This window comes from Colius striatus, chromosome 3 (assembly GCF_028858725.1).
Source record: "Colius striatus isolate bColStr4 chromosome 3, bColStr4.1.hap1, whole genome shotgun sequence".
NCBI classification, from domain to species: domain Eukaryota; kingdom Metazoa; phylum Chordata; class Aves; order Coliiformes; family Coliidae; genus Colius; species Colius striatus.
In genome coordinates this window covers 92,850,340-92,876,419 of record NC_084761.1, presented here as the reverse complement: position 1 = coordinate 92,876,419, position 26,080 = coordinate 92,850,340, and the positions used below count along the sequence as shown (strand labels likewise).

The 26,080-nt window shown below is 43.6% G+C and overlaps 1 protein-coding gene across 7 annotated transcripts in view; it reads right to left on the bottom strand.

Annotated features, from left to right (window-relative positions):
* Positions 1-26,080, bottom strand: part of CTBP1 (C-terminal binding protein 1) — a 257,618-nt gene that overhangs the window by 59,551 nt on the left and 171,987 nt on the right. For 3 of the 7 annotated variants that reach the window (XM_061992283.1, XM_061992284.1, XM_061992282.1), the window contains exon 1: positions 8,350-8,572. The exons of 2 other annotated variants lie outside the window; for them this stretch is intronic. Coding sequence is in view for 1 of the 5 variants with exons in the window: in XM_061992282.1 (XP_061848266.1) it covers positions 8,350-8,389 (40 nt within the window). In the remaining 4 variants the exon portion in view is untranslated. Of the gene's footprint in view, positions 1-8,349; positions 8,573-10,411; positions 10,436-26,080 lie in introns of those variants that run through there. 2 more of the 7 variants (XM_061992279.1, XM_061992280.1) reach the window with 1 other exon arrangement.

Sequence of the window (26,080 nt, the reverse complement as noted above, 5' to 3'; positions counted from 1 at the left end):
ATACTTTCTTTATCCATTAAGAAAATAAGATTCATGATTTTGGAGAGTCCTCATCATCCTAGTTCTTTCATCTAAGTGACAGAACTTGTTCCTCAACTGTAGGTTGAGCCATAGTGATCTTTGGACCTAATTTTAACAAAAGGGTTGTCCTGAGGTAACTTAGGCTTGGTATGTAGGATGCAGCCAGGATCCTACCTATTTGTAAGCCCACTCTAGTTCCCCACGATATCAGCTGGGAGCTGAGAAACTCAACATCCTGCAAGATCAAAATCTGCTAGGAAAGGGAAAAATTTGTGCCTGCAGCTTACTGTTTCTCCGAATTCCTACTGAAAACCCTTTTTTAGTGCTTGCTCTAAGGAGATAGTTCTCACTGCTGAATACATAATGCTAGATTTAAATTGTAGATGGTTGAAGAGTGGTCATGAGACAAATACCAAATGTATTTGTATGCCTCTGTATTTACAGTAAGAAGGAAAGTCATCTGGATTCATGGATTCAAAATGTGAAACCTTTTGAACAAAGACAAGGCAGGAGAAAGCCTTGAGCAGAGGACTGACAAATACAAACAACATACACAACCAAAGTGTTGTGAAACCCTTTCAGAACCATACAATACTATGGGAATTAAGTAAACTTAAAAATCCCCTGCAATACATTCGTCATAGCAAATTTGTGATTTCCTGTACGCTCAGTTCTAACAGTACAATGGAGCCTCTATTGTCAGCCTCCTCCCACAAGCTTCTAAAAAAATGTAAGACATTCTTTTTATCTAGACTGGACTGGCTGAAATACATCCAGCTCAATGCAGATAAAAGGTTATTTTCTTAGATGTTGCTTTTGCTTGTAAAAAATGAAAAATAAAGAAATAAATCTGCCACCTGGCTGTGCCAAGTTCAAAGTTCATAAAGGAGTGGTGCTTTCGTGGCTAAACTGCTGACCACACGTCTCAAGTAGAGCAGATGTAAGAAGCCGTTACAGTTTGAGGGTAACAAGAAAAGATTCCACATTAAGAACTACCAGCAAATTCAACACAATTCAAACAGGCCTTGACAGTCTCACAGGAGCTGAAAAACCAAAACAAAATTGACAGAACCAAGGAGTAAAGTGACTGCAGTACTAACTGCAAACCTTTATCGATGGTGAAGGTATCGAGTCCTTCAGGTGCAAGTAACTGGTTCACAGAGGTACTGGAAATTGGTATTGCATTTTTTCATCTTGAAGGATCCTGAAAGCTAATGCAAACCAATCAAAATGAACAGGCTTTCCCACCAAAAGTTGTTATAAGGAATAAAAGAAATAATCCTGGCAAAAGGAGGTCTAAGAAAGGAGTACGACTAGCAGAAGTATAGCACGCAGGAGAGAATTTGGTGAGGATGCAAAACACAACACAAAATGCTGCAGGGGCTTAGGTCATTATCTTAATGATGTTTTTTTAGTCAAGGAATAGTATCCTGAGAGAGAAAGACTTGGCTACGTAGTCCTCTTCAGCATGGGAATGTACACATACAACACTAAATTACTAAAGATCACTTCTCAGCAAACCAGATTACATGAACTGGAAAATCAACAGCATGGGAAAGGTTGCGATACACATTAATACTATTCAGTGAAGAACTAGACACACATTAAGATGGTTGGTAGACCACAAATGTGAAAATGCTCATTATCTGGTTGAAAACAAACAGTTTAACATATCTGGAAGAACACATTAAAGAGAAAAAAAACCCATCTCTATTTAAGTATCAGTTTAAGAGTTTGGAGACTGGCTTGTGGTTATCTCTGCTAAACATTTTTGTCCTGCATGACTCTGCAAAGACTAAAGCCACTCACTCAGCAAGAGACAAACTGGCTGCAACCATTTAATGAAATTTGACTCATCTGGGAATTTCAATGAAGTGCTCCACACCACTGTTTCTGCTAAGCCATACATTTTCTTTATGGGATGGAGAGTGCCATGTGACAAACACACAAGGAGAAACAGCAATTTTGGACAGCTCAGCTTAAAACAGATAACTCTGAAAAATCTATATTCAGGTAAAAATCCCACAGAAGCTAAGAGAAATTCTGCAGTTAGAAATTAAAGATACTGGCATCTGCACCAATGGCAAAGATATTTCTGCCTGCCAGTCCTCAGCAGCACCTCTCACTGACTACACCTATGACTAACAGCTGCCCCGGGCAGCACTCCCTCCCTGCAAATCCTCCTGCGCATCAGCCCCATCTGACTGGAGAGCACACAGCTTAGTACAGCTCCTTTCTGGCTCATTCTCCCAACTTCTGACTCACCCCCCAGGGCTACGATGACATTCTGCAGTGTGGAAAAAAAAATAATAATGCATGTGTAGTGGAAGATGATGAAAATCCCTGCAGTGCTGCTCTCTCCTGGCTTGATTCTGAGCTCTCCATTGGCTGAGCACAATGCAGGACGGCACACTGGCCGTTCCTCTCCTGGCCAGGTACAGGATATTACAGCATGTGGGGTACACTACTGCCATGGGAAAATAATCCAGCTCAATGGGAACGCAGCAGGGAGAGCTTCAGAGAGTTGGATTTGCCATTCCTGCTGTCATCTGATGGCAGCCACGGGCTAATTCCTATTGATCACGTTTGGGGGGTGGGAGAAAGGAACAACCCGCCACACAGCAGTGGCAACAGCAGTCACCCTGGCTTTCAGAGGCTCTGATGGGAGCAAAACAGTAAGCAGGACCTCCTACTTGTGCTGCTCCTAGAACTCAGCTTTTCTAAACCACTATCCGCCTGCGGTCAGACTCTGCTCTAGCTGTCCAACATGGATAAGGATCTATATCCCTTTCACATCCGAGCAGGCACATTTAGGTAAATATGCCTAACACCAGGCTGCCCACCGTATTTCTCAACTACGAACACTTCTGCCTTCTGAAGGTCACGTGTCAACAGAGCACAGAAGGTGGCTAAAGCAACGCTTCGTTTAAAAGGCAGTAAAACAGCTATGCTCTTATCATGTTCCGCATGGGAGCATAAGGTTTAATTGCAAAGCTCCTAGCGTACCCCACCGGGACAAGCCTCTTACCACTCTTATCACAGGGCCTGTCCATGTATGACAGCAGGAGATGGAATCTACGAAAAAAAACCATACTGGCCCTGTTCAGGAAGACCATTAATGTCCAGCCAGCAGTAAGAAATTTGGACTGCCAGCATGAATTTGGAATCGTGACTGAAGTCAAGGAAAAAACGTTTCTCTGCTTCCATCCTTTTTGTGTGAGCTGGCATCACAGTTTCCCTAAAAAGCCTGAAAGGAGAGGAGGGGTAATGTGGCGAGTTCTGGCATACATACAGAGCCAGAAAGCGTGAACAACTTTCAGCGCAGACTTACGTAACTTCGCGGCTGGTGACACAACTCGCTGCAAGTGATTTGGGCACGGCTAAGGGACATCCGCTGACCTCTAAATACAACTATCAAAATGGGCCTTAAAATACCTAACAGAAAGCCAAATTACATATTCACACCACCTCACGTTTTAATACCAGAGCTACAAACCCTTCATATGTAACAGAAATAAAAAGGTTTTATTAAAAAAAACAAACAACCGAACCCCTCAACTTCACAAGTACTCTGGACAATGGCCCCCAGCCCGAGGCCAGCTTTTCCTGCCTTCTGTAGAGCATCCCTTCTGGCTGACTGTACCTGGCACGTACACTGCAAGGAACTTCCTCCAAAAGCCCCTCAAAAAGGCAGGTATAATAACAGGTGAAAATTTTGAGATGAGCAATGACAGTTCAAAATAAACAGTGATGTGAAATATGCCCCAGCATTCGCAATGTTCAGTTCAAAGGAAAAAGAAATAAAAATCAAACAATGTCAATTTTCAGTTATGTTGATTAGACACAAACTGGGTAATTAGTAAATGGAATAATAATACAGAGAACACGATATGTTTGAGATGAAACGACAAAAATATTTCATGAAAGAGACAAGTTAATTTATAATCATCTTCCTTAAAAATTAAATTCCTGCTCTGCTATAGCAAACATAACCACATTACACATTGCACATCAACAAATAATTAACCTATTCATCTAATATATAGTATTTTTCAGGAGAGGTTTCCTTCGAGTGATTTCTTTTAATTTTACTTTGTGAGCTATTGGTTGGTTGTTCTTTTTAAGCAATGACTTCATTACTTTTACAGCATTCACAGAGGTAAAGACCTTGGTTCAGGCAGTGGGTGCAGCTGAGGGAGGCTGTGCTCCAGATACTCCCATCCCCAAGGTGGCTGCAGATAGCAGCTACCAAACCAGACAAGGCCATGGGCTGTCTCATATTCCTTGAGGAACTAGCTAGGTCTCTGGTTGAGTTCAAAAAGAAGTTTTTACTGGTTTCAATCGTCAAATCAAAGCCGAACATCAAAGGATAGGGCCCCACAGGCGCCTAAAAATGTCTGCTCCAGGGACTCACTGGACACTTTTCCACATCATAAGCAATTTCAGACACTTCCTCCTCCCCGCAACACCACTGCATACATCAGTTCCAGCCAGCCAACACTTGGATGCTGCTGGATTCCCAAAACACTTCTGAGTACATTAATCATTTGGGGAGACAGGGTAAGGATTCCTGTGCCTTGGAAAAACATCCTATAGCCCTGAGACCCTAAACACGCCACACAATCAGAAGTGCTGACGCATCTCTCTAGTTCTCCCAGAGGAATGCTGGTGAAGACGCAACGGGTTCTATTTCAACAGGAAACGTTAATTCTAGATTTATCTGTCATGCACATTTGCTCTATTTTCCCTCATCAATATAAAGAGTAAAATAAATCATCAGCTTTGCTCTCAAGGCAGTAGGGAAGAAAGAGACCCAAAAACGCAACTGGGAACTTGTCTTCCCAAACAGTAAATCTGCTGCCCTGCTGCCTGGCAGTGAGCAAGCACGTGCGGCAGAGGAACTGAGGCTAAAGGGCTATGTACTACAACTTTTATCCTCACCTTAAGTTTTAGGACATGTATTAAAAGTGTAACTCCATCTCTACTCTCTCACTAAATAAATAATTACGGGGCCAGAAGGTTAGGGAGCCTCAGATGAGGCTGCTATGTTGCTGTAGTGCCAACTGCTATGGGATTTGAAAGCTTGACACATGCTGGAGAGTATCACCTCATCAATGTTCCCAGCTGGCTTCAGAGGCGCAAACCTAAATATTGCTCTTAAAGTCAGGTCTGTAACACACAAGTAGCCAACCTCTCCAGATAACCTTTGAGAAACACAGTTATTGCAAATGCATGGAAGGTTAAGCAAAGACAAAATGGCAACAAGCAACTGTAGTCCAAAATATTTGCATAGTTTTGATAAGCCTTACATTTTACCTGAGCAAATTAAGGACTGTGTTGCTTCTCAGTGTCTTTATTTAAAAAAACATTTAAATCTGCAACTGTCCACACTCTTTCTGCTGTTCAAACTATTTTCTAGTAAAATAAGCTTTTGGCTTTTTTGTTTTTCATTCTAATGGTATTCATATAAACAGGTACTATAACAGGTACTACTATGTCTGTTTCCCCCCCCAAAAAAGACTACTCAGCCTAGTCACCAATCCACAGGAGATGTTTTTAATTGATAAGGAGGGATAGCAAGTACACTACTGTATCTGCATGATAACACTTCACAGTACCCAGGCTAATCCTAATCTCTCAGATCACCCTTTTGGCTAAGTACTACCACTGTTTACATTGCAAATAAAACAATAACTCTTAGAAACAGAGAGATTAGTAAATTGAAGCATCACACATTTTCTTAACAGAGGGCAGATGCTATTTATCTTTACAATACAGAAGGACAAGTCAAGAGCTAACCAAACTGACAAACACTAAGGGCACCTGCAATTCTTTTTGTCAGGCTAGCAGGGACTCCACTTTATGATAAAGCATCACAGTGTATACAATATTTAGGAAGATGAGCTTTTGATACCTAGTACATTGTGTGCTCTAAAACTGCGCTCGAGCTACTCCTTAACTATGTGTGACAAGACTCAACTGAAAAAAAGACAAAGGTGACTGTAGTAGTTCCATTTCAAAATAGTTTCATTGTCTAAACTCTTCTACTGAGCATGACTGCAGCAACTCTCGGGGTTATTACTCTTTTATCTGCCAATTCAGAAACACAGTAACACGTTCCTTGGTTAAGAAATACTAGATCTACTTTATCAGGAGGAGGCTGGGGATGGGGGTTTACAAAAGGACAGAAAACACACCACTGACTGCAGTAATTTATGCCCTTGATGCCATCAAACATCCCAAGTATTAATTTACATTACCAATGACAAGAAGCGGGAAACAATTTTAACTCTCAATTTCTCTCATCTGTTTAGGAACTGCAGTCACCACATTAAAAAAAACCCACCAATCTATTTCTTGTTCGAACTGTGGCAGGTTGGGGGCAGGGGGCGGCTTGTTCCATTTTGGTGTGAAATAGACCCGTGAATGGCAAACGGACAAAATATTTTGTCACCAGCTTACTCTCGGGATGGCTGACATAATAATAAGCCAAGGAGGATATTATTTGTCAAACGTTAAAGAACTGCAATATTGAAATCTTGCTGCCTTTGGGGGTCAATAAAGAGCAGTGTTATAAAATACACTAAACTGAGCAGTTTGGGCTGCTAATTTTACATGCCTGCTTCACCGATGCACAGCTAAAAATAGATAAAACAGATAAGAACACAGAACAAAGAGATGCACTGGACAATTATCGTTCTACCAGCGTAGCCTACTTTATAGTGAGCTTTGTAACCCTTTTTCTTTACAAAACATAGAGCTTTTCAAAGCCTTGCTCAAAGAGATTGCAAGCTACAACTGAAATTATTTATACCCATTTTCTTTTTTTCTTAGTATTTTCTTGTTCCCTTCGTAGTGGGATGAAATAATGAGATTTGAAATATTTTAATAAGGGCATTGGGCTACTTGTCAGGAGGCTTGAATGCTAAACGAGAATATTTACATCTTCTAAGGCCCAGGAGAAGGAATCGGTGCGACACACTTGAAACACCTATGTGTATCGTAAATACGATCGTTAATTGTAATTCACTGGAGGGGGGGAAAAAGTATGCATTCACTTCAGTTTATGATGCTTCCTTACTTTCAATGAGACTTAGCGGGTGATTATCTTTAGCTGCTCCATCATGGCCTAAAAGCAAACATTCTTTCTGATAAGGACAACAGTTATTAAAATATAAGGTGACGTTAAATTGTTTAATTGAAGTTACAACAGGTGAAATTTTGAAATCCGCTGCTGCTAACAGCGTCTTCTACCATTCTTCTGTCGAGATCAGTAACTACAATTGAAATCCTGACTTTTGAATTTAAATTTTCAGAAGAAAACAAAGCAGCAGAGCAGACTGACTCATACCCACATCGTAAATAGGCTTATTCTCTGCTTTGTAGCCTTTTTTTGGTATCATTTGCTTACAAAACGGTCATGTTTATAAACAGAATTGGACATTCTGTCTCCTTGTGTCTCGGAGAAAAGGGGGGAAAAAAAATCACCTTCAGATTAACATGATAATTTATGCCAAGCAGTTCTGGAGGCATATCTGTTACAGCATCCCATGCATAATATTATTCATGTTACCTTAAAAAACAGCAGCAATCCATAAACGCATTCGCTAGCACACGTTACAAAAAACAAAAACAAAAAAAAGGAAGAGGCAAAAAAAGAGAAATTCAAATTTAGGAAGAAGAGCCTTACCTCTCTGATACATAACCCGTCCACAGATTTAGCAAAATCATTTCAACAGCCAGGCCTTAAGCACTTTTTACAGCAATAAAACGCCGCTTTTAAACTTCCTGTTTATTGAAATATTAGCACAGCTTTTTTTTTCCCCCCTCTCTCTTTCCCCGCCGTGGCACTTTACCAGCATTTCTCTGCAGTTAAAAGCCAAAGCACCGCTCAACTCTAGAGCGAACGGGACCGGGGGGTGGGGAGGGGGGGAAAGCACCCCAAACCAACGTTCTGGATGCAGTTTTAGCGCCGTTCTGACTTTTTTATTCAAGGATGAATTACACCCGCAGCCGCCTTGCCTGGCTGCGCCTCGCCTGCCTCCCCGCGTTTAATTTTCATTCCTATTCCTGGGGATTTTTTTTGTTCCAAGCCCCCCAAGCCACCTCCAGCAGCTCCCAGGCAAAGTTGCGCCGGCGCTGCGGCCGCGGGGGGAGCCGCACTCCCGCTCCGGCTGCCGCCGGGGGCCGGGGGCGGCGCGGCGGGGCCGGGTGACGGGCACACAAAGCGCGGCGGTGGCGGGGGCCGATCGTAACCCACCCCCCGCCCCCGGTCCCCACCGCCACCGAGCAGGCCGACGCAGCCGCGTCACGACGCGAGATCGTTACCTAGAGGCAAGCCCTTGTTTAGTAAGTGAGAACTTCCCATTGAAAAACGCTACGTCCGCGCCCGCCGCGGGGAGGAGGCCGGGGGGCTGCCGCCGCTCCGCGACGGCGAGGCTGGCAATGGAAACGCGAGCCGCCGCCGCGGCATATGGCGGCTACTCCGTGGGCGCCCCTGAACTGAGGCGCCTCGGCGCGAGCGCGCGCGCGCCCGCCCGCCTTCCTTCCTTCCCTCCCGCGCGCGCCCCCGCCGCGCGCACGCGCCCCGCCCACCGGGGCTGGGCGCGCGGGGGGGCGAGGGCGGGGAGGGGGGGGGGGCAGGGGGAGCGGCCGCGGCCGCCGCTGCCTCCGCCGCCGCCACCGCGGGCGGGGCTTCCGCGCCCCGGCTCGATCTCCTGGTTCTAGGCAAAGCACCGAAGAAAGAAAGAGAGTGGGGCGGGCGCAGGAGGGCCTAAAGCCTGACCGCTCCGCTCGGCTCGCCGGCGTTTTGTCACCGAGCACCGAAACCTGGAGCTGCTTTTAGGAACCCACGTAGCCACTTCTGCATTGTCGTGTTTTGTTTAAAGTTCAAGAAACTTACCTCTAGCTGCATTCAGCACCCTTGGTGCTATCCCAAAACATCAGCACTTCTCGTGGTTTATTATGGTTTAACTGAGGCTTTCCCCCCTTATAAATTACCAGGGATGAAAAACAAGAGACCCTCAGAACACGTTACTTTGGCTCCGAATGAGCGTGAGGTTCGGCGCCTCCTGTGCCACCGATCCCTCGGAGCCGCACTCGAGGCCCAAAACCGTCCCCGTGCTGCCACCAAGAAGCGGCAGAGCTGAGGCTCACACCAAACGACGGCGAGTTTAGACGAAAAGCACCAAATCAGCCAAATACTGACATTCGTTCCCATCGGGGATGCCCCCGCACATTCCCGTTAAGCTGCCCAGGGCCGGGCCCTTTTCGGCCCTCACCTTCGGTCACTCAGTGCGAAAGCCCCACCGTGTTAACGGCCGGCTGAGGCGCCTCCGGGACACCTCCGCAGCTGCCTGGGGCGCCCACCCCGCAGCTCCCAGCCCCGTGTGAACGCCCAGACCTGCCCCACACACGGGTTACTAAAAGGGCCGATTCAGCCGTGCCGATACCGCGCGATGGCACCAAATCAGCGCACCACTAGTACCCGACGGCCGCACGGAAGCCCCGCGGCCTGAGCCCCGAGGTGCCCCCACGGTGTGGCTCGGCCGCCTCCACACACAGCCCTGCTCCCATCGCCTCCTCAGGAGGGTAACGCCTGCTTGTTGAAACTAAGTGTTTTGCCTCTGTGCTGTCGAAAGCGGAGCCCGGGCCGAGATCTGGGTCCCAACCCGGTGTGTACCGCCAGCGCTCAAACCCCAGCCCCCCTCGTTCTCTCCGGGGTGCCACCACACGGGCATCCCCCCGAGAGCCCGCCATTCGCCTGCCGCGGCTGCGGCGGCGGACGCAAAACAAAAGTCAGTGCGGGCGCCCCCGCGTCCGGCTGGGTCAGCTGACGGCGGCCCGGCGCGGCCCGGCCCAGCCTCGCCCGGGTGACGGGGGTGCGGGAGCCCCAGCGCCGCCATGGCCCCGCGCCCGCCGCCGGCCTCCCCGCGCCCACCTCGCCTCCTCTCCTCTCCTCAAATCGGTTTCGGCGGCTCCAGCTCCAGACATCTGAGAAACTTTTACGCCGTATGCGCAGCCGCCTCTCTCCTCCGCGGCCGGGCAGCGGAGCGGCGGCCGGGCACAGGCAGGGTGTTCGCTCCTTCGCCCCCTCCCCACACACGAGCCTCGCCAGTGAAAAACACCGTTTTGGGGGCTTTTCTTTTTGCCTTCCCCCCACCACCCCCTTCCCGAGAGCAAACGCTCGATTCCTGTCAGCGCTTACACCGCAAACGGCCCCGGGCTGCCCGGGGACACGAAGCCCCCTCAGACAACGACGTGAGGGAGGAGAGGGAGAACACCACAGGTCACCCTCTGATAAAACGAAGCTGCCCGCGCTGTTTTCTGAGCTCGGCTGTGAGGAGGGGCCGGGTTCTCCTCCGCCGGAGGGGGGTGGCAGAGCTCTTACCGAGGTGGAGGCGAGGGCCGCCGGGCCGCCAGGCCGCGCCGAGGGGCAGCGTGGGGCCGCCCCAGAGCAGCGCGGCGTGCCCCGCCTGAGGGGCAGCGAGCCCGGGCTCCATCGCTCCGTGCCGCCGCCTCACTCCATGCCGGGCTCCCTGCGCTGAGTTTCGGTACCTCCTCTCGCACGTTTGTAATCGTTTTGCGGGATGACCTGAGAGTTAATTCTGCTGACTGAGTGCACTGCTCAGCTCCTGGGACCGTGGGTGCTTCTTAAAAACGAGTGTACGGAAAGGGAGGGGGTAGATGGGAAGATTTTAGAGCGTTTTTTGCGTGGTTTTTTTTTGATTCTGCAAGATTCTGCAATACTTAAGGCACCCGTGGTAATGGGTATGTTAGCGGTAGCTAGTACAAATAGTTACAGGGATGCCTGGGCAGCATTCATTAGTAATTCACTCTGGTAAGTGACATGCCAGATACGAGAAGTTGATCGTCTCTTCTGTCACAGGCTTGCATTTCCTGCGGTGAGGGTGGGTTGTTTGTTTAAGAGGGGAATATTTGAACCCAAAGGTTACAAAGGGTGGGTTCAGCCTCCAAGTTGTGTGGATTTGAGGAAGTGAAGGGCACAAGTGAAGGATTTTAGCTTACAGGCAGCCTTTAGCAATTTGGCTCCACCCCCCTAATAACTTGTTTTTCTCTATCGTTATACAGGTAGTGTCCATTTCATGGATCAGGATCCAGAGGATCAGGAGGTAACTCCCACGACAAGTTTCTACAGCCTCTGCCTTTCTTGATTTTCTTCCTATGTTCATGGGAAAGCCTTTTGTGGCTCAGTATAGACGTCTCAGACATCCCTCAAACAATTCAGTTTCCCTGGATTCTCACTGTGCATCACTAGGGCAGCATCTAGCCAAGCACCTCATGTGGGGTTGGTATAAATAAACAAATTAGGGTTTAATCCCTTTAAAGTGGTTAACCACTTTATTGCCATTTATAGATGTTAGCAAATGTCAAAATATACACATATCAAAGCTGAAAGAAGAAAATCATGATTTTGTTGTTGTTTTTCTTGACTAAGTTGCCATGTGGCAAAGTATCAGCAGGAATGAGCATTAGGGATAGAGAACATGCTCAAACTGCAAGTGAAATATCTGTGAATACCAATGTGGATATGGAAGGAGCTCAAGGAAGAAATAATAGTGGAAAATTAAAATTCAGAAATGAAATGAAGGCTTTGGTTACTTTTTTTTTTCCTTCTAGAGAAACATAAACAGAGGCAATGAGACCATTTCCTCAGTGGGGTTACATGACTGGGCAAATGTTTAGTTCTAAACTGGAACTGCTGCTTCGAGGAGGGAGGGGAGTGTGGTACAAAATATTATGACAAGGGGAGTGCTCTAAGTGAGGATAAGTTGGCATGATGAACAGATGGAGTATTCAATAACAGGAGGTTATTAATACTGCAGTTTGGTATTCTCTACGCTTCTTCATGAAGGGATTCATATGCTTGCTCTTTTTCCTTTCTGATTGTATGCAGACTTAACAAATAGGCAGGCTGGAGGCTGTGCTGGGCTTATTTCCCTCCCGGCGCACACACGTCACAGATTCATGTCTCCTGTGAAAAAACATCAAGGGCTGGATCCTCAAGCTGATCCTAACTAGACCTACTGTGTTCCTTTCAGTAGTGGAAAGCTGATTTGCACCTGCTGAAGGAGAGAGGTTATCTGACCCCTGTCGAAAGGTCTCTCCACCCTGTTCTTTGACAGCTGCCACAAGGCACCTGCTCTAAGAGAATAAACTATGAAGATGCTCAGGAAGGAAAAGAAAATGAAATAACCCAAGAGCGATTGAAGCCTTCCTTCAGAACACAATGCCATGCTCTTTCTGTTTAAGAAAATCACACTCCCTTTGGCCTGGAGTCTGAGCATTCTCCCCTACATGGTTTGCAGTGGCCTGATTTTAGGCTGGACGTGAGAAAATCCAGCAGCTGCCCAGCTGACTCCTGTCAGGCCTTAGGCCACCCCAATCCCTTTTACTTCCTATTTTCTGCTCACCTCTGGGTCACTAAACATTCAGTCACCTTCACATCTTTCAGACCATGCCTTGTACAGCTACAGTGCAAGTAAATCTTCCACAAAATGTAACAGTCCCCTTCCTCTTATCACAGTTTGGCACTGCAACAATTCTTTGTTTACCAGTAACATTACACAGCTGAGTTATCTTCTGTGTTTCACACAAAGAATTATGGCATTTTTCAAAGCCCCCAAACTGTTTCTTGGCTTCTTCAGAGTCAGCTGGAGGAGCACATGTGCTGAAGAGTAAATACATTGTTTTAAGTGTATCTGTTAACAGCCATATGTATCATTTAAGTAGAAGTTTTATTCCCCTCAGAATGTCTAGCCATAAGGGCATGACCTTGGGCTTTCACAAATGAAACACATTAGGGTACGATATCTTTAGCAGATGTGACTTTGAAGATACTGAAAGAGGAAGTTTTGCTGTTGTTATCATCTAAGCAACGAGCCAAGATACATGTTGAATGCTCCCTAAAGTGAATAATGGCGTTTGACAATATTCTTACATCTAGTTACTCAGACCATGTACTCAAAGGTTTTCTTTAGTTTGCCATAGCTGAGTGTCCTTGCTCTTCCAGGCGTGTTTTTGCCTCAGCATCAAACACACGTCACCCATTGGAACAGCTTTTCAAGCCATCATTTTAAAACCTTTATGCCTTTCTTCATCATTATGTAAGATTATATTTCAATGGAATATCTTAACTTTTGTCAACAGTAAATCTTGCAGATGCTATTAGGAGAGCCTGAAACGGATTTACGTCTGAAGAAAAGAATGGTTGGATAAAGCAGGTCCAACATTTAAATTTCAGTCTAAAAATAGATCTTTAAAATGTCTAATCAAAATAAGTCAATACCATTTCTTTACAATCTGGAAAGAAGATCGTGTTTGGATTTAAATCTTTCCTTAATTCTTTTGCACAGATCCCAAAAAGCATTTGTTTATAAAACACACTCGGGGAGATCAGCCTACTTTCATTTTACAGTTGCATATTTTAATTAGAGCTGCTTTTTTTTTTCCCAATGTATAACTTCCCCTGTGTGAAACTCCCCGCTGCAGGAAGTGAATGCCTTCTGCTTGATGTGAAAGAGAAAGGCTATTTTATAGAAATACTTTTCAGCAGGTTCTGAGGGGAAAATGGGAAAAAAAACCCAGAATAACTGAACAAAAGGGAAATGCCTCATCTTCAAGAAGTGGTGGTCATCATAAGCACGAAATAAAACAGAGGACCTTCATCTGCTGTAAAGAAAGGTTTGCTGAGGGATCAAAGCCTTCAAGTTCCACTTAATGAACAAGAAGCTCAGCTGTGTCAAACATTCAAAAGTCATTTTTGAAATGCCAAATGTGCATTGCTCCATTCTCAGAATGCTATACTGGTGCTATGCTGGACATACCAGCCATACAGAAGTGAAAAAGCTTGCAGTGCGCTGAATGAATGGAAGAATAAATTCCCTTCAAACCAGTGAGCACAAAACCCTTCTCTCCTCTCGTATTATCTGTACTAAGTGACTAAGGGATTTTCTTCTTGATCTCACCCTCTTCATACAAGTGCTAAAAGCACAAGAACCAGGGTGGAATTAAATCCTCTGCATTTCTGGTTATCGTTAAAGGAGCGGTATCAATTTCCATGTAGTCAGGAGGAGTTAACAGACCGTTTTCAAGAAGGTCTGTGTTCTGGCTGAAGAGAAAAAGAAGACAGAGATGAACAGCAGAAGAGACCTATGGAGAACCATTAGTGGATGTCAGCCATTGTCCATCTGTTCACAGTGGAATAAATCCAGACCTGAAGGGAACAACTGCAACCTGCCCCATATGGCTGGCTCCCTTCCGTGCTGGCAGGGCTTCTTTGGGGATTTGACATTGGACAAGGTAAAGGAGAAGCGGCACAATCTGTCTTCCCAGGAACACGAAGGATCAAAAAGTGGGTTAGTAACCCAGAGGAAGGTTTTTCCCTTCTCACCTGTCTGAAATCTCGGAGCTCATTCAACCTGTGAATGTTGTGGAGATACTATGCTGAGGCCCTTACTAATGGAGTCTTTTCTCTACTGACACAATTACATGGACAGTGGATAGCCCCTCAATCAGAGGGGGACACCAGCAATCCAGCTGTCTCCCAAGGTGCTCAGACAAAGTATTTGGCATATATTATACCAAAAAAATCAATTAAAAACTACACTGCAATACACTTCCAACAGAATGAACCAGCATAACAACATTCTGCATTTACTTTTATAGGACTGGATTGTAGCAAATTACTGTTGAGTAGTAATTTACTTCTTGAGTTTTAAATCAGTCTGGGTGTGGCCTTGAAGCAGAGTATTATTTGCTAAATGATTAAGGGCAGTAGGCTCAGACCCATATTAAATAGTCATGACATCTGATTGTCTCTTTAAAATTGTAAGTAAAACCAGATACTCTTTGTGATGCTGCATTCTGTATGCAAAGAAACTGATGTACATATTAAAGCCAAATGAATGGCTTGAAACCTGTAAGTTTGTAGTAGATTCAACAACCTGTTTGGTGGTAGTAATTTCACAGGTATTACAGGGAATAATTAACCAGCCAGTGGCCTAAGCAGAACTAGTGGATGTCCTGAGTGAACATGTTGTTGTGAGTCTGACTTCAGTCGTAAGACAGCCTGCTGAGAAACTTGACAGATGTAGAAAAACAAAGTCAGAAGTAACATGCAAAAGCCACATTCACCTACACATATTCAAGGGCAGGCTACTGCCCACACCGCTTCCAGAAGGAAGGAGAGAGATGCTCAGGCTGGAGGCTTGATGTCTGCTCCAGCTCTGAAGCCATAAGCAGTTGGAATTTGCCAGCTTTACTCCAAATGTGAGGTGATTATCTGTTCAGAAGTAGGATTCATTATCCTGGGCCTGGCACCATACTAAAGCAGAAGCAGAGGCATCTCTAGATGTTGTACGTTCACACCAACCTTGGCTGGCAGTAACTCAGCAGCCTCTGTGCTGCAATGTTATTTTCACTGTCTTACCCTCTACTACCTCTTCAATTCCCTTGCTTGATGTTTGGCATCTTATTTTTGTCACAGTTGCTCAACAAGTAGCCAGGAAAAGAAGTTACAGTTGTATCAGAGATAACTTTTAAAGTTTCCAATGATATTTGCACTTATAAATGTCACTCATTCACCGGGTGGCACACAGAACGTCATACTTCCTTGTTTGAAACATGTACTACAATGCTGCAGACCCTCTCAGGAAAAATAAAGGTAGGTATGCACTCAAATCAACTCCTCACTGAGCATTTTAGAGACTTTTCTCTCAAGCCAACCATGAGGCTCACCAATCTGACAAACTGGCAAGGATACTAAAGGATGCAAAAAGCAAAATGTCCCTTTGCTGTCAAGGACCTTAAGTACAACCACACACTGTGATTATAGAGATTTATGACGTTAAAGTGAACTCTCCTGCTTTCTCCAATTTGAGATGATTACTAATTATCAGTCTTGAATTCCATCCTCTCCTAAATTGAATGCTGCTTTGTGCCCTCATGAAATACTGCACTACCAGCACTCCACTATCACCTCGAGCTAAGAGAATGGTTCATTACCGAGCAAAAAGTGACCTCTAGTGAATCATCCCACCAACTCCTGAGACACACAACATCTCCCTGGCAGCACCTTGTCTTTCACTGATCACATCCACAGACAATTAAAAGCTGGTCATGCCACACCATGACATTTGTCAGCATCTGTACACCATCAGTCAAGCACTTCAAATACCTTCAGTTAACTTGCACTTTGCACAGCAGCTGTAACATACTACATAAAACATTTGCATATCAAAAAACCTGAACACATTTGTATAAACACAGTTAAAACTGCCTATAGATAACTATTAGAGAATTTAATGGGTTATGATAAAAACTGGAAGCTCTAACTGGATGTTTTGTTTTCATTTCATTGTAAAAGCAGTATATCCAGAAATTTGTAAATAGAATAAGAAAAGCATCCTATTAAATATGTAAAACTAATCATAATCCCCATGAACAGCCCTTTGTGCTCTAAGAAAACAGGAAAATTAGAGTGGAGACAAACAGCAGCAAAGATATGGGCAGTGAAAATCAATTCCATATTTACGACATATGGAACAAGATACAGGCCAGGCGATCCATAGCAGTGAGTGGTCGATGATTTCAGAACAGTAAAAAGACACTAGCAAGGTTTCCCAAGTAAAACACGTGCCCCATTGCCACAGAAACACATCTCTTCTGCCTCCCTATATCTATCAACATCCTGTTATTTTTATACCCTTCCTAATGTGTATATATTTTCTAACAAACATTTTACAGGCAGTTATTGGGAGGTGCTGCTTTATTTTCTTAAACCAAAACCAAGGGGTAATGGGATGAAGCTGGAACACAAAAAGTTCCATTTGAATATAAGAAAAAAATATTTCACTGTTGAGGTGAGGGAGCCCTGGCACAGGCTGCCCAGGGAGGGTGTGGAGGCTCCTTCCTTGGAGGTCTTCAAGACCCACCTGGACATGTTCCTATGCGACCTGATCTAGGTGACCCTGCTTCTGCAGGGGGGTTGGACTAGATCCCTAAAGGTCCCTTCCAACCCCTACCATTCTCTGATTCAAAATAAAGGCTCTTGTGCAACTTTTTGACTTCCCATTCTCAAGATTTAAAAATCAATCAAGAAATCCTTAGCCCTTTGCAAGACTCTTAAGGTACAACTCAAATCCTAAAAGGTGTCAGTTTATGTGCAGGCTTACACAGTCAGATGGGAACTTTCTGTATACTGAAAAAACTCCCTTTGTCTTGCTGCAGAATGGAAAGAGAGGAGTGGACCCTTATCCTGGCATAAATACTGTCTGATTGTACTACTTCTATTCCTATAACTTAGAATTGATAACAGAAGAAAGTTGGTTCAAATACGTGATAATCAGTATCAACAGATTGATATTTGTTGCTGAATACCTCAATTTACAAAGGCAGCACTGCACATTATGATAGGATGGTATTATATAAAGATTATTGGATGAAGTTTCCAAAACCTTGCCATATTACCTGAAAAATAATGCTGCAGAGATATCACATGAAAATCTCCTTTAAACCCTCATCTTTGCAACGGTTCAACTCCTCTAAGCAGGACGGCACTATCTGACACGGATGGTTTGTTGAATTTGTATCACAGCAACACACAACTGTGGTCCTACAAGTGTCTTTTGGGAAATCCATAATCGCACAAAGCCCATGACTCTTGACAGCAGAATGGCAGTCGCTGTTGTGGCTGGCAGGCGCTGGCAGGGCAGCTGGGCTGAGACCTCTGCAGTGTCTGTCGTCCACAATGACATTCACAGAATGACAGAATGGCAGGGGTTGGAAGGGACCTTTAGAGATCATCCAGGCCATCCCCCGTGCCAAAGCAAGTCCACCTAGATCAGGTCACAGAAACACGTCCAGGTGGGTTTTGAGACGGAACCTCCACACTCCCTGCGCTCCCTCACCTCAACAGTGAAATAGTTTTTCCTTATGTTTAAATGGAACTTTTTGTGTTCCAGCTTCTTTCCATTACCCCTTGTCCTGTCACTGGATACAACAGAAAAAAACAATGCCCCAACCTCCTGACACCCACCATTTAGATATTTGTAAATATTAATGAGATCCCTCCTCAGTCTCCTCCAGACTAAACAGCCCCAGTTCCCGCAGCCTTTGCTCATAAGAAAGATCTTATGCTGCACTGGCCTATCTCCAGCAGTTCCCTGAGCTGGGGACCCCTGTCTCCAGACAGGACTCCAGATGAGGCCTCACCAGAGCAGAGCAGAGGGGGAGCAGAACCTCTCTCAACCTGCTGCCCACACTCTTCTTGATGCATCCCAGGATGCCGTTGGCCTTTTTGGCCACGAGGGCACATTGCTGGCTCAGGGTTAGTTTGCTGTCAGCCAGAACTCCCAGGTCTCTCTCCACAAAGCCCACGAAGAGTTCATCATGAACTGTAAACGAAGCGCATGACAATAGAGGAAAAGAACTTTCAATGATGGTTTTGAAAGGTAAATTTCCTAGAAAAGGCTACTGAATAGAAGAGGATTTGGAACATCACATCAACTTCTGAAATGTGTTTCAACGAATGTACTGCTTTACTTATCTTACTCTTTACAGGTTGTTTTCATTTATTTTGTCAAGACAATTATTCAATCTCTTAACACATACTGCCTTTTTTATGAAGCAGGGTATCTAAAACCGCTTTTCAGTAATGAACTAGAATTTTTCACTACACTGATGTGCCATTTGAGCTACCAGGTCACAGGAAACACAGTAAGCAATTAAAAACCTGCCACACTGATGCAATCAAGAATTTCAACATTTTCAATTTTATTACGTAGTTCTAGAGAACATCTTAGGGTAAACAAACCCTGCTTTTTAACTTGCTTCAAACTCTCATGTTTTATTCGGGTCCTGTTTATTCCTATGACCAGCAGAAGTGTCACTGATATTAGAATCAGCTTTTACTACTTTGCATATCTGGAAGAATGATCACAGTACAGGCTCGTACATCACCTCGGGAAGCATAAAGCTCAGCAGACATACTCAAAAAGGGAAATAATTCCACGCAAACAGATTGGTTTCTTAATTAAAATGATTTTATATGCCTTATGAACAGTACAAATTACATCAGAGATGATGAAGTTACCTTAGGAGAAATGTACTTTAAATTAACTAGCGGAGGCTAAAGACAACTGAGCTGTAATAATAAGTAAATGTATATAGATAATGTATAAATAATTAATTAGCTTTCCCTGAAAGACATGGAAACAAATGAGAATAGTTTGGGTACTACTGTGTTCTGCCAGTCTCTAACTAAAGTGGGTTCCGAGAGACATGACCCAGAAAGGCTAAAGTTTGTCTTTCCCAGAGGCTGCACCTACACGATTTACATTACAGAGAAACCCATGTCAGAAAGAACAACCACAGGAGGGGAATGAACAATAATTCACGAACACAGTAACTACTCTAAAGAGAATAAAGCCCCACCCTACCTTGGTTCAGAAAGAGGATTTTCAGTGTTTTGCCTGTTAAGCACCATAACTGTACTGTAACTTCAACTAAACATCAAATACTGAGAGGGAAGGGATGATTTTTTATTTCTTGAGGTTTTATAATCACAACCAGAGTTAAGTGCTCTCCTCAGTCTATTCCTGGATCTGACAAGACATCTCCAATTGTGTGAAAATCTATGGACGTTTTGAGGTGGAGACAGATGTCTGCAAGGCTGTAGGCTGAGGTCATCAAACTCATCTCATTTGTGACCTAAGCCTGGTCTCTTGGCTCTCTTAAAAAAAGAGAAAGGGGGAGGGGGGAGGGGCAGGGGAGAAGACAGATGGAAAGGACACAAATGAAATTGTTTACTAATTTATGTAAAAATTTGTTCTGGTTAACTTTTAATCTAATAGCACATGGAGGTTTCTGTAACATACAGCCAATGTGATGCGCATTGACAAGATATGTATTTGGTCATCTATCACTACTAGTTCTCACAGTGTAATTATTGTTCCTGGCATTATTAGCAGGCACCTATTATTTCCTGATCATCTAACCAACAAACTTCAAGAGCTTGTATCTGTAGCTCATTTCAAAAATGGTTTTATTGTGCTAAGTGGGTGAAACTGCTTAAATTTCTATGTACTTTACATAAATCTTTATTGATCAATGAATGGTTCAATTTCTCAGTTCTTGAAACATCCAAAGAAGCAAGTGCCACGCTGACACTGACATCATTTCTGCTGCTTAAGGGAAGATAAAATTGGGTCTCTGAAAGCTGCAGGCAAAACACTACAATGGCTAACAAATATTCCTTGTGTGTACATGATTGGAACGGCTGTCTCCATTGGGCGCTGACTGTACGTCGTGGGGCACAGAATGGATTCACACAACATTTGTTTTGTTCACATCAGTTCATGTGTACACACAGTATTCAATCAGCTCATTTTACAATCACTGCTACCTGCTCCCTGACCCCAGAGATGCCTTCTTGCCTGAAAAGAACCATCAAACCTCCAACACACTGCAAAATCCCCACAATGTAAATACATATATATGTGTATGTATATTCATGGCACAAAGGGGGGGGGGCTCTGTTTTTTTAACAAGCAAATATAGACTGATAGGAAATTTTCTGAACCTCGTTCCCTTTTATAGCTGCAGGGTAGCCTAAATTTTTACATATAATCCACTCTTATGATGAACACTGTTTCTGTTCTGCTCTTAAAAAAAAAAGAGAAAAGGAGAAAAAGGTTTTGTATAGGAGCATTAATAGTTCCACTTGCCCTGTGGCAAGCAGGGAAAATATGTCAATGTGAATTATTGTACTGTCTCCATGGATCAAGATTTCTCTTAGTGCTTTCAAAATTCCACTAACAGAAACAATTGCTAAGAGCATTTGCTACTTAGCCTGCTATGCTGGAATCAAATAAGACCCTAGGATCAAGTAATGCTAAAATATTATCTTTTATATTGATTTTCTCCCCCTACATTAACTGAAGAAAGAAACAGCTAAATAATTTCACCCGGAAAGAACGGCATCTCCCTCTCACAAGGACATTCAAAGAATTTAAATAATCAAGATAATTGCAAAATAGAATTTTGAGGAGCTTACACGACCAGAAATGTAAGAATATGACAGTATAATTTTACTTCATTCTGCCCTAAACAAGTTGTACTACATATTCTCCTTACTACACAGAGAGTTACAGTGGCAAATGTAATCTCTTCTCTACAGAAACTGAGAACACCCACATGGATGCATGACAAAATGAATTCTAATTTTGCACAGTTGTGCATGCACATTCGTATCTGAAGGAGTGAGCCAAATACTAATAAAGAGATTCCAAGTCCATTTTCTCTACTGGAAGGCTATTTTATGGGTATTTATTACATTCTCTTTCTATTATCTCTTTTCTAGCACTAGATTATGGTCTCAATTAGTTAATACAGTACAATTGTAGAAATTCATGGGACATTAGGCTGATATGTAATGAAAAATTATTTCTGAACTTCTTGATCTGGCCAACAAGAACACAGCAGAACAAGAATGAATGACTGATGAAACCCAGACACTGTGTACCTGCACGTTATTGATTGCTTCTACCAAATAGCAAATTATTTTCACTAGAAAATAATCGTCTTGATGTTTATACTACATTCAGAACCAGGATTCATAAACATCTGACAAATTTATCTCAGGAAACCATGAAGATGCAATAAATTAGAGCTTTGCAGGGTGTCTTGAGTTAGCACTGCTGGTGTTCTGGTTAAAAAAGTTAGTGGTACACAAAAGCGATAAAAACAAACACATGTTAAAAGGACTATGAATCAGTTAGCTTAGGACATGTTTGTCAATGAAAAGCTCTCTCAATAGAGATGTTTCTAATGGGTATCTGTCATCATCTTCACCAACGATGCAGTCGTAAATAGAAAATCTTTGCCAAAATGACTGTGAACGTCACAAGAACAATAATAACGGTCTGTAAAAAATCATAGCAACAGCACAATCGCACAGTCATTTTGGATTACAGATAAATGAAGATCACAGAAACAAAACATGCCTTAATAAAAACAAGATGGAAAGCTTTGCCATTGGAAACTACTGTCACACTGGCAGGGTAGCGAACTACAGCCTCAAAAGTGATGTGCAACTCTGTGTGAGTTCCAAGAACCAACCACCCCTCTAAAAGAGTATCATAGAATCATAGAATGGTAGGTGTTGGAAGGGACCTTTAGAGATCATCTAGTCCAACCACTCTGCAGAAGCAGGTCCATCTAGATCAGGTCACATAGGAACTTGTCCAGGTGGGTCTTGAAGACCTCCAAGGAAGAAGACTCCATACCCATGTCCCTTAGCACCTCAGCTACATGGCTTTGCAGTATCTCCAGGGATGGGGACTCCATCCACCACCTCCTGTGGCAGCGTGTGCCAGTGTCTAAGCCCTCTCAGGGAACAAGTTCCTTCTAATGCCCACTATAAAACTACTTTGTCACAACCTCACCCCATGTCCTCTCATTCATTACTTAGAAGACACTGATCCTCACATTGCTACAGCCTTCTTTCAGGTAGCTGTAGAGAGTGATCATGTCTCCCCTCTGCCTCCTCTTCTCAGGACTGAACACCTCCAACTCCCTCAGCCACTACTCATCAGACTTGTGCTCCAGATCCTTCCCTAGCTTCATTGCCTGTCTCTGGACATGCTCCAGCACCTCAGTGTCTTTCTTGCAGTGAGGGGCCCCAAATTGAAGACAGTATCCTCCTTCTGGCCCTTCTTCTAGATAGGTATCGCATTTGCCATCCTCTAGTTCTCCGAGACCTCTCCAATGAGCCAGGACTGCTGGTATATGATGGAAAGTGGTTTGGTGAGCACTTCACCAGCTCCCTCAGCACCCTCAAGTGGATCCCATCCAGCCCCAAGGACAGACGTGTGTCGAGGTAGAGCAGCCAGTCGCATATCCTTTCCCCTTGGACTAGGGGGACTTCACTCTGCTCCTTGCCCCTGTCTTTCAGTGGGATGGGTACCCAGAGAACAACAGATCTTACTATTGAAGACTGAGGCAAAGAAGGCATTAAGTATCTCAGTGTTTTCCTCATTGTTGGTCATTATGTTTGCCCTCACATCCATTGAAGGATGAAGATTCTCCTTAGCCTTACTTTTGTTGCTTTTATAGAAACTCTTTCTATTATCTTTACAGCAGTGCCCAGCTTCAGTTCTTATTGTGCTTCAGCTCTTCTCATCTTCCCTCTGCATAACCTCAGAACCAAACTGTACTCCTCTTCAGTTGCTGTCCCTTCTTCCAAAGGTCATAAACTCTTTTTCTTTTTCCCCCTGAGCTCCAGCATAAGCTTCTTGTTCAGCCTGGCATACCTATGCCTTACAGAAGAATGAAACACAGTCGGTATAAGACAACAGTGCTTTTCTATGATGTGGCTATTTCAGCTCCTTGCTTTTAGCAATCTGTGTGACTGTACTCCAGTCACAACCATATTCATTAAAAATACATATCAGTGCCTCCATGTGCCTGTGCTCTTCTCACCCTTAATTTTGGCTTTAGCCAGCAGATGCATTGGAGATGGTGCAACCACTCAGGTCCACACACACATCCTCTGAATCCCGCTTAAACCAGAGTTTGCCACGAAGCTGAGTCCTCATCACTGCCCCACCGTGCTGCCATTAATTGCATAAAACACTTCTTGGAGAGAAAAAAAAAGTCATTTCTGAGACCCAAGAAGCACAACATGCACTAATCACTTCTGCAATAATTATGGCTCATGAAGTAAGTGTGAACTATGTGTCTGTCTGCAGTTTTCACAATCAATTTAGCTCGAAAACAGCACTTTTCTGTTTTCCAATTTATTGGGAAAACTAAGAAGTTTGTGGGTTTCTTTTTTCTCTATGGACTAAGCCTTGATGATACTGAAATCAATGACTGTTTGCCATTCAAGTATACAAGGCCCCAATATGCTAAGACCAAAGTTTTAAGTTAAATTTGTAACTATTTGCTACACTAACAGTTAACACAAGCTAATTTCTGCTTCCCAGAGCTCTGAAGTAATAATAATGAACATGAAACAAAGATCACTGCTATTCAGTCAGTAGTTTTTAGGTGGTTAAACTGAAAGGCTAGAGGGATTCAATTAAACATTTAATAACTGCAGAGGACAGCACAGCTCAGTGTGCCAAAACAAACTTCAGCTCACAGATGTATTAAAAATTTGAAAGATTTTTAGTAAAGGAAATCCATATTTTATTAACATTCTTGCTACAGCTGAAGAAATAACACATGCCATCATAAATTAAACGTTTAAATCAGTACTGTACACTGTCTTGGATATTGCCTGCCTTAAATTCAACTATTTCTATAACTCATTCTGAGTTTTTAGAAAAATATAGAGAATGTGAATCATCTTTTACCACACAGTCTCCTGGCCAAACTTGCTCCAGTTACAAATTAACTATAGGCAGGATGATAGGAAAACCAAACACCAGCTGTAACAGGTATTTGTGGGATAAGGAGCTGGCTTCTCTGCTGACATCACGCATATTCAACCTTCAGAAAGCAGAAGAGGACGACTTTTGTAATGGAGTAATCCTTTCCAGAAAAGTCCTCTGACCTCCAGAGCTTGTTATTCCTGCAGCTGGCTTGTCACCTCTGCTGGCCTTGATCAGATGAGGGTAGCAAAGTTGTGTGCACTTGTCCCATCTTTTTGCAAGGGCTCAGCAGAACCTGACACCTTGTTCATATTTCATACTTTAACTGACGATTGGTTAGTAATAGTTAGCAAATTCCCTGAACGTTCAAAGAGCTTCCAAGAGAAAGGTGTTAATAAGTTTAGTGGGGGGATTAAAATCTTCATTGGCTTTGTCCTACACTCCTGACTCTCCTTTAGCAGACTGGATGCTAACCTCTTCTCAGTGAAGACCCAAAGAAGTAAGGCTTAGAAATACATACCAATTTTGAAATTTGGAGATACTGGTTATAGTCAAAAGCTGCAGTTCAACAACAATATCACTGGGTGCCTTCATCTATTCTTGTTAAATGAGCAGGATCTTCTAACATGAGAGATCCCTTTAGTCCTCCACTTACTGCCATCGCCAGGTAGAGTAGACCCCACTAAACACAACCTCTGAGCCCCATCATGCATCTGGTTGTCCAGCAGACCACAGGCATGCCACCACAACCTGCCAATTTGAATAACACTGTGGGAGGGAGTGTGGACAGCTTTGCTCAAATCCAGGAAAACAATGTCTGCTGCTCTCCCCTACTGCTTCATGTGCCCTGAAACACATTCCCAGTTCTCACACTACCAATGCAGTGGCAGAAACTTTTGTTTGCAACGCTCAAGGCTCAGCTTCAGCTTTGGTTTTCCTAACACCATCCTCACTTGCAAGGACAGTATTTCTAAATTCCTCCTTTGCAGCCTCTCCCTCCTTCCACCCCATACCATGCCCCCATGCCCTTAGACATCCAAGCTTACTGGAGACTGTGTAAGGCCTCCACAGATCCAATTTATACACATGGTTTCCTGAGCAATTTAACCTAATGATTTGCTTCCAGTTTCACTCAAAAAGGCTTTTCTTTTTTTTTTTTTCCTTTTTAAACAAAGGCTAACTTAAGGAACATTGACATCTATAATGGGACTTGGATGGCAGCATGTGAGTAGCATTAAAAAGCCTACTGGGAGCAAAATTATGCCTCTTAAGAAGAGTGTGGTTTTAGAATTTAACTGTTGCCTAGGCCTCTTCTTAAATTCTTATCTGTGCTAAACAACAGAAGAAACGAGTTGACTTCAGAAAAAAACACCATTTTTTTTTCTTTAGGTGTAATTTGGGCAAGTAAAAAACCCCAGTCACTCAGATTAAGCAATATTTCCTAGAATCTTCTCTTCCAGCAGACACAGACAGATCATCCTTCAGTTCATTTTTGTAAATGTGATTATAGGTCCATTTATATATATGACATTTTAGAAGTAATTGTACAAGCACAGCTAAGTAATTGTACTTGAAAATTTGATGATGGAAACAACTTTTTCTTTCTTGCATTCATCACTAATGAAAAGAGAAGGCACTGAGGTTTTTTTAATAAATAATAA